Source organism: Calidris pugnax, unplaced genomic scaffold, assembly GCF_001431845.1.
Source record: "Calidris pugnax isolate Ruff unplaced genomic scaffold, ASM143184v1 scaffold141, whole genome shotgun sequence".
NCBI classification, from domain to species: Eukaryota; Metazoa; Chordata; class Aves; order Charadriiformes; family Scolopacidae; genus Calidris; species Calidris pugnax.
In genome coordinates this window covers 1107908-1116905 of record NW_015090902.1, presented here as the reverse complement: position 1 = coordinate 1116905, position 8998 = coordinate 1107908, and the positions used below count along the sequence as shown (strand labels likewise).

The 8998-nt window shown below is 42.5% G+C and overlaps 1 protein-coding gene across 1 annotated transcript; it reads left to right on the top strand.

The window, feature by feature from the left end:
* Positions 1-274: 274 nt before the first annotated feature.
* On the top strand, positions 275-6799 carry TMEM14A (transmembrane protein 14A). Its single transcript, XM_014948912.1, has 5 exons — positions 275-303; positions 717-802; positions 2512-2613; positions 4873-4960; positions 6167-6799. The coding sequence occupies exons 1-5, from the start codon at positions 290-292 to the stop codon at positions 6204-6206; spliced, it is 330 nt and encodes a 109-aa protein (XP_014804398.1). The 5' UTR covers positions 275-289; the 3' UTR covers positions 6207-6799.
* The last annotated feature ends 2199 nt before the right edge of the window (positions 6800-8998 follow it).

The following is an 8998-nucleotide window of genomic DNA, read 5'->3' as shown; positions in this document are numbered from 1 at the left end:
GGAAGCCCTGAGCTGAGGGAGAGCGGGCGGCCGCGTACCGCCCCCCCCCCGCCTCGACCCCCCTGCCCAGGGCCTCCAAGGCCGGGCGGATGAAAGGCCGGGCTTTGGGGGGGCTGTGGCCCCCGCCTCTGCAGGCCTCGGCTTTGGGGGCTCCCTCAAAACAGCTGCCTTCCTGACGGGGTTACAGTTTGGGGGTGGCTATGAGTTGCTCACTTTCATATTAAAGGCCTGACATGAAATGATGGAGTGTGTGCTCTTTCCTGCCACCCCCTTAACTCTGTGAGTGGGGATGCAGCCACTCAGGTAAAAGGAAATGTGTGTTTAATTAAGCGTACCCTTAATTTGGGAGAAGGAGGGGACAGGTGTACCCCAGCCAGGGACAGGCCATAGCGCTGCTGGGCTGTGCCAGGGGCTGCCTTTACTGATCCCTGCCTGGGAAAAACGCATGCTACGTACATCCCAAAAATACCAATTTCCCTTAAATATGGTACTCCTACATGCTGAGGGCTAAGGAAGGGCAGCTGTTAGTGAAAAGATGATAAAATAGCCAATAGACACACCTCCACCTTCTGAATGTTTTGACACAGTAGAGAAACAGAACTCAGGAGAGTGTAGAGTTATTTAGAACGCTTTAAGTACGGATTTATTGATTTTTTTAACCAGTAGGAAGGGGCTTGTTTGTCTTCAGTTGCAATGTGTTGGTTTTTTCTCTCCAGAGTTGGGACCATGGCTATTGACTGGGTGGGTTTTGCATATGCTGCACTGCTGGCTGTTGGAGGTGTCATAGCGTACACTCGGAAAGGTAAGTATTGGGACAGCAACGTTTGGAAATGCAGCATTTGTTTCTTCTTTGCTGCACTTTATAAAAATAAAAATTGATGCAAGACATGAAAACTCTGCTGTAATGAACACGACTGCATCTTAAATCCACCCCGCGCTGCTATAAATGAGCTGGGCCTCATGAGATTTACTCGGGTCAACTTAAGCATTTAAGTGGTTGCTTTTTTCTGTTAATTTACTGTTTAATTTGTTTTCAGGGCAAAAGGGGGCTGTCACGTTATTTTTGACCTTCGGTGTATTTTAGGCCTGCTCATTTCCTTTAATCATTCCTGCGATGAGCGCAGTAGATGATAACTGATTAAAGTTTATTTTCCACAAAGGCATCCTGGCTTGATTTTGAGATTTCCAGACGCACACTGGAAAGAAAGCCTTTTACTTGTGTATTCTGTTCCGATGTTTTGCATTATCTGTTAGCTATTAACTCTAAGATAAGCAGGTTTCGGGTTATCGCGTACTATAAAGCGTGTTTTTCCCTATTTCAGTCATTTTTGCAGTCCTTGCCAGCTGGCAGTGCCCTGCCCGAGCCCAGCGCAGCGTCCCGGCAGAGGTCGCAGTGGTCCCGGGGACGGGCAGCCGGGATCCCCAGCCCGGTCCCCCTGGGCTCTCCCGCAAAGGGCACATCCCAGCCGCGCATCCCTCTGCTTCCCCGTGCCCTTATCCACCCCCATTCTTGGGATTCGGGGTCACTGTTTCCCTGCACAGCATGCACACGCTTTGCTCTTAGACATATGGCTTTATGCCTGACTCCCTGAAAAAGCTGTATTTTTTTTTTGCACTCAGTCGCACTCACTATCCCATTCGCTTGTTTTCTTCACTCTTATTTTTTTTTAATCGGTAATGCTTTCTGTTTCTTGCAAATTCCTGATTAAAAATATGGAATATATCAGGACTGTGAGCTAAATGACATCTGGGGATCTGGTTTCTTCATTTATAAAAGCTTTGGGATCAGCTCAATCTGGATAATGCTTGCTGTGCTGATTCTGTGCTTTTATCGTATGGCACCGAGTCAAATGCCTGTTCAGAAATGTAGGTATATTCCTGAAACTCGGGGCTTTATGAACCAGTTCTGTAATAGCACTGAAAGAAGATGTTGAGTTACTTTTAAAACCGTATTTTCGTCTTCATTGCCATCTAATTGTTTTAACTCATTTTTTAATTCTTTACTAATTAAACGTGAAGTTGCTGATACCATTTCTTTGTCCAGGACTGATGTCAGGCTGAAAGGTTTATGATTACATGTGTTGTCCAATTTACCTTTTATATATTGACACATTTCTACCATTTTTGGAGACTCCCAAGTGCTGTAAGATACCATTAAAATCAACAGGTAGTCCAGAGAAATTACAAAAATGCTTCTAAAGGTATGTATGTTAGAGAAAATAACCAAATTTAGGTTTGTGCTTCAAAGATTATTTTTTCCCAATTGCAAGTATAACTAGACCCTCATCATCGCCCTCTAATTCAGTCAACTTTCCCCCTAATGCCAGGCAAGAGAATGACCCAGTTACAGAAATACCACCTCTATTCACACCGAGCGAGCTAGCTGCACTGTGGCAAAATCAGTTCTATTTTTAAATATATTTGGATAATGCTGTGCAGAGAGAAATACTGTGTAAAGATTGAGCTTAAAGACACTGTATTGAGAAGTAACGCTCGAATGGTTTCTTGCAGGTAGTAAAATCTCTTTAGCTGCTGGGCTCACCTTTGGATCTGTGGCTGGTTATGGAGCTTACTGCGTAACACGTGATCCAAGAAATGTGAAGATATCGTTGTGTAAGTGTTTTACTGCGGTAAACAACAAAATACCCCAACAACAAAACCTGGCAGTTTCCTCAATTGCATGTAAAAGTCTCTCTTCTGTTTACTTTCGAGCACGGCTTTGGTTTGAATGTTATTTCTTAAATAGAGTTAGGCACTTCAGCTTCACTTGCAAAATTAAACTCGGAGCTGTTTGTTTGGAAGGTAGGGAACTGTGTGGAAGGTAAGGCAGCTCCTTCACACCCAGCCAGCAGGTCCATGGCACCACCTGCCAGCGCCTCCTTTTATGAGCTGGTTTCATAATGCTGCAAATATTGTGAAATCCAGCCGAGAAACATGGGAGAGCACTGGAATAAACTCATTAGAGCTACAGATTAGAATGTAATTTGAGAAGTGAAGTAGGTGTGGGAGCCAGTCCTTGCTTGGATTAAGTTATCCCACTGTTAAAAAGAAACCCATCTTTTTTGGAATGAAGACACAGCCTTAAGTATATGTAAATACGTAATCATTCTGTGTGACATGCTTTTAAGTAGCATACGGTATTGTACTTCTATGGTTCAATTAAATCACTAATTTGGATGCAGAATTTGTGAAAGAGAAGGCTAATTAAAGCATAGTAAATGTTGCCCATTTCCAAACTGGCTCGTTTTGAAAGGACTGATACAAAGTTTCCACTGATTTCCTTGCTGATGTCAGATATACTCAAATATTATCAGTGCTGTGCGTTTCATGTAGCTGTAGGCATGTAAGGACTTTCTCTCCACTGGAGAAATAGGTATTACTAATTAAATAGAAATTACAGCAATACAGATGAGGTACAGCTCACTACACCTGCCTTAGAGAGTTCTTACTATGTAGAGTAAAAAGAACAAAGACACTTCAAAGCAGTCTTAGTTCTGAATGTTTCCAAAGTGGGGTTCTGATTGCTTAAAACCCTCAACAGCTGTTTTACCTTGGTTATTGAATGGGTGGCCTCTTCAACATCCACTTGTGTTGAATGAAACCAGTAAGGTGGTCTGAACTAACTGGTCATTTTTGCCTGAAGTGAGTTAGCAAATATTCATAGAAAGTAGTCTCTCTGGCAGTGCCAACCATTCAAGCTGCTTTTAATCTCTTCCAAGCAGATGTGTCTCAGTCTGGCATCTTCTGGCTTCTATACACGTAGATACCTCAAATGAATAAAGAACTGGGTAGGAAGACCTCAGAGTAAGGGAGAATTAGACACACTCAAAACCAGCTACAGATCCAGACCTTAAAAACCTTCGGTGCCTGCTGTATCTGCTACTTTCAGAATAATAAGGGCTTTTCATCATAAACAAGTATTGCTTTTGTAGAAAATCAGAATGTTTTCCTTTGTGTCTAACCTGCCAAAGTGCCACAAGCAACTAGAGCACAGATGAGAGAAGGAAATTCAGTGCGTGGAAGAAAGTGACCACTCTGAACTTAGAAACCAGTAGAGTAAATTGCAATGTAAAATGAAGCAAGTACCCAAATGTTTAAAACGTTAGGAAATTAAAAAAAAAAATGACAAAAACCATCCTCCATACTGAATATGATTTGGCTTGATTTACTGAATTTCTTTGACTGATTTAAGGTGAGACAGTGAATATGTAGCACTTTTGAAAACATCTTTAAAGTTTTGAATGTCTTAAAAACTCAGTGGCACATGTGAAGAGCCAGATGCTATTAACTGGAAAAAAGTACATTACAGAGTGAACGTGCTCAGTAGCTTATAATTAATTGTAAATGTACTCAGGGCTCTGGCAAGGCACATACTGTGGAACAGTCCACTCCTCAGACATTCCTGAGAGGATCAAGACTATGGGACCAGAAAATAAGAGCGATGGGTAATGAAGCATAAGAGGTTTTTTGCAGGGTGTCTTTAATGAGGGCACATGCGTAGCTGGTGGAGTTTCATAAGATGCTTGTAACTGTCGGAGCTGGTTTTATAATGCTGGAGTGAGCTTTCAAGTAATTCCTGACACCTGTGAGTACAGGATTGTGCACAGCAGTAGACAGCGGAGTCTGAAGAGGATTAGTCAGATGGTCTAACTGCTCCATAAAAAAGGAAAGAGATTTGTGTAACTGCCATTACTTTGGCTGCAAGAGTGGTAAAGCCCAGCTGGCTCTGAGAAGTCCTGCCTTTCTGATCTAATGTTTTATTAAATTGCAGTTCATAGCAAACGATAGCAATGACCTTTGATAACTCTCCATGTTCCTGAATGGTCCACTGGGAGAAGTCAGAACATAAATATATTGAATTGTCTTTTACAGTTTCAGCTTTTCTTTTGACCATTATAATGGGAATGAGGTTCAAGAGGTCCAAGAAATTAATGCCAGCCGGACTAGTAGCATGCCTGAGGTAAACATATATTTGAGGATCTTAATGTAAAGATTTCACTGATTTTCAAATAGTTGCCATTTGGCATCTGATTCAAGCCAGTATCAGTGGAACATGGGGTGAGGGTGGTGAGGCACTGGAACAGGTTGCCCAGAGAAGCTGTGGCTGCCCCATCCCTGGAGGGGTTCAAGGCCAGGCTGGATGGGGCTTGGAGCAACCTGGTCTGGTGGGAGGTGTCCCTGCCCAGGGCAGGGAGGTTGGAACTTGATGATCTTCAAGGTCCCTTCCAACCCAAACCATTCTGTGATTCTATAAGCTCAGCACCTTTGAACACTAGGACATTTTTGACCTGACCTAAGAACTTTGGTCAGTATTACTGCAAATTACGATGTGTCTAACCATTCTGAGTGCTTTATTGCTGCTGTTTATTTTGGCATATTGATAAACATAATTCTCTGTACTCGTGTTTTTGGAATTCAGTTTTGGACTAAGACAAAACTTTCTTTTCCAAGTGAGTCTGTAACTCAAAACATTTTTCAACTGTAGATCAGAATCGCCATCTTCTGAAGGAATAATAACTGTTGCTTCATTGTTACCAGATTTAATATAAGGCTGTCAACTCTTTTCTGACCTAAGAACTTTGGTCAGTATTACTGCAAATTACAATGTGTCTAACCATTCTGAGTGCTTTATTGCTGCTGTTTATTTTGGCATATTGATAAACATAATTCTCTGTACTCGTGTTTTTGGAATTCAGTTTTGGACTAAGACAAAACTTTCTTTTCCAAGTGAGTCTGTAACTCAAAACATTTTTCAACTGTAGATCAGAATCGCCATCTTCTGAAGGAATAATAACTGTTGCTTCATTGTTACCAGATTTAATGTAAGGCCGTCAACTCTTTTACTCCAGTGACATACAGGGAGGAAAAAAATCTGATGCAAATTGTCAAGATTACTCCAGTGACATACAGGGAGGAAAAAAAGCCGATGCAATTGTCAAGGTGCAAAATTTCAGAATCAGGACTTAAAGGAACAAGTTATTTTCCCTTGAGGCTCACTTTTCAGGCCTAGGTAGACTGTGTGTTTCAGCAGAGGCTGGGGCTGTAGATGCAGACATTGTGAGAGAGGCTGTAGTGTCAGGTAGTCACCGATGCGTTGGTTCGTAATGATGACTTGCACTGGTTTTGTTTCTTGTATTAACGTTTCTTGTTCTTTATTTTTTTGCAGCCTTTTGATGATTTTGAGGCTTGTTTTTATGCTGCTGTAGGAGAATTTAGCAACTTGAGAACTGAACAATGACTGCCACGCTCGCCGAACAAACAGGCGAGCTCTCCGTACTTGAAAGCCACGTTTGAACACAAGTCTTACATTGCATTTATCTGCCCTGCAGAGGAGCTCTACCTGGAATTTTGATTATTGACATTTGCTGATATTGTGCAAGCTTTTTTTTAAAAACTAAAACAAATGTTTTGTCGAGGATATATTTTGATCTACTTCCGTTTCAGCGGTTTGTTAAATCAAGGGATCTTTTTCTCCGAATTTGATCTCTTTCAGGGGTGCTGAGCGCCCCAGGAAATTTCAGTTAGTCTTGCACTGTGTCTCTGAGAGAAGAATATATATAAATATGTGTTTATGATAAAAAGGTATATTGTATTGAGTCATAATTTTGTAGTTTCTGAGATTAAATAATCAATTGAATTATCTTTTACAGTTTCTTTCTTATTGTCATTTACTAAGTAATAAAGGCAGAAGCCTGTACTGTGTTGCACTAGAAAACCCACCTTTCTTTCAGACACATATCTTGTTGCACTGGTTCTAAATGTAAAAACTTATCAGTGTTCAAATAAAACATAAAATGTTCAAAGCTTCTCAGTTTTTTTTATGCAGACTAGTGGGCTGTTTTCTCAGTGGAAGAGCCTGGTGCCCTGCTTTGTACCCAGCACCTGTTTAAAACACAGCCCGTGCTGTAAATCCCCGCTGCCATGAACCACAGCGGGGGAAGGTTCACCATCTTGCACAAATAGGTTCTAAACTCTCAGTCCCAATAGTCTTGAACACATTTGCTGGTGTGTTCTGATAGGGATTGTCTTGCTGAAGCCCTCCCCAGGAGCACAGTGTTCAGATGAACTCTTTGGGAATTTAAGTTGCTTTAGTTTGCGTAGAAAATAATTGAATTTTCTGGGTGTGAGAGCTTGGCTGAGACTATCGTCTGGTGCACAGGAACGTGCAGCCAAATCATTAGGAAACTGAGTATGTGGACAAAGAGAAATTTTGCTGCTTTTTGGTTTTTTTATCCCGAGCTGGTTTATGAAGGCTATCGTATAGCACATCTCAGCACCACACAAATCCGTCAGTGGGATACCAGGCTTAGTATTCTTGGCAGGGGCTTAAGTGGTGAGAAGGTGTGAGCAGCTCAGATGTCTAAGGCACAACTGACAATAAAAAAAAAAAAAACAAAACAAAAAAAGGAGGGGGAGAGGCACAAGAAAAAAACCCCCACCAACCCCAAACCCCATCGTCCAGCTCTGGAATCTTTTGCTAACAAATGTTGGTGTCAGTCACCTCCAGGTCTTACCAGGCTTACAGCGATGGAGCTGGTGTGTGACAGATCTCAGATTGGACACAAGTAGAGTTCCCAGCAAGTCCAACACATCCCTGTCCAAAGGGCTGTCCTGTGCCACAAGAGGTGTCCTCGCTCACAAAATGCAAAGGTGACATCCTGCGGCAGGCTCTGTGAGGGTTCAGCAATTGTGGCACTTGTCTGGAACAGAGGTGTAGCTCCATGGAAGTTGAGCACTACGGTGGCCGTGGCAAGCTGCTGCTTCCAGCTGCCCAGGGCATTTTAACCTAAAACTCTCAGGAGCTGATCTGGGCCGTGCTGAGGTGACCAGGGTGCTTCTGCTCTGTACCTCTGAGCTACATCACGTGGCTTTTCTTATGCACAAGTCAGAAAAGGGGTTAACTCCGGAGGGCAGCAGTTCTGTACCTACTGGGTGACTCTTTTCTCTGCCTCATCAGCTTGAGTCCTAGTGAAAAAAAAACAACTGCCTGCAAGGAAGAAGAGTTTATGGCGCTGTTCTCAAAGGCAACAGTGATGGTTCCTGTTAAATTAGGGTGAAGAATCTAGCCTCATCAGCTTGAGTCCTAGTGAAAAAAACCAGCTGCCTGCAAGGAAGAAGAGTTTATGGCACAGTGATGGTTCCCATTAAATTAGGGTAAAGAATCTGAGCTGCTGCTTCCAGCTGCCCAGGGCATTTTAACCTAAAACTCTCAGGAGCTGATCTGGGCCGTGCTGAGGTGACCAGGGTGCTTCTGCTCTGTACCTCTGAGCTACATCACGTGGCTTTTCTTATGCACAAGTCAGAAAAGGGGTTAACTCCGGAGGGCAGCAGTTCTGTACCTACTGGGTGACTCTTTTCTCTGCCTCATCAGCTTGAGTCCTAGTGAAAAAAACCAGCTGCCTGCAAGGAAGAAGAGTTTATGGCACAGTGATGGTTCCCATTAAATTAGGGTAAAGAATCTGAAATCGTAGCGAACGCTTTAAACACTGTTGAGAGAAAACTGACTCTTTTACTTGAAAAGGTAAGCAGCCAAGGCAGTTCTCTTTACAACTGCTTGGGAAGTGACTGGAGAAGGTAAAATCTTAGAATTCTAATACCAATCAAGCGGCATTTTCCTCACTGTGCCCAAGCAAAAGGAAGAGCAAGAGAATAGATGGTTTCAATAGCTGAAACCCACACCAGGCTAATTAAACACACGCGCTTTGATCTTTCAGCAAACAAAATCTCTTCTAAGAGATTCATATCATATGGGTTTATTTTGCTCATAAACTTACGAGGATCATGAGTTTTAATTTCCTTTTTTTTTAATTCATTTTTAAAACATGTATTTGTTTCTCTTCTAAACTGCAGCTCTGAAGTACAGAGAGAGCAGTGAAATGCACAGCAGGGGGACAGTGAACTTCCATCTCGAGACCACCTAGAAAGCAAAACCAGAATATTCTAGGCCTGATTTTCCACGACTTCTCCAGTTTTACAGAGTGGCTCTTTTCTCCTGCAG

Coding starts and splice junctions, on each gene's coding strand:
- TMEM14A (XM_014948912.1), top strand. Junction 803..2,511: donor CATAGCGTACACTCGGAAAG/GTAAGTATTGGG, acceptor GGTTTCTTGCAG/GTAGTAAAATCTCTTTAGCT. Junction 2,614..4,872: donor AAATGTGAAGATATCGTTGT/GTAAGTGTTTTA, acceptor TGTCTTTTACAG/TTTCAGCTTTTCTTTTGACC.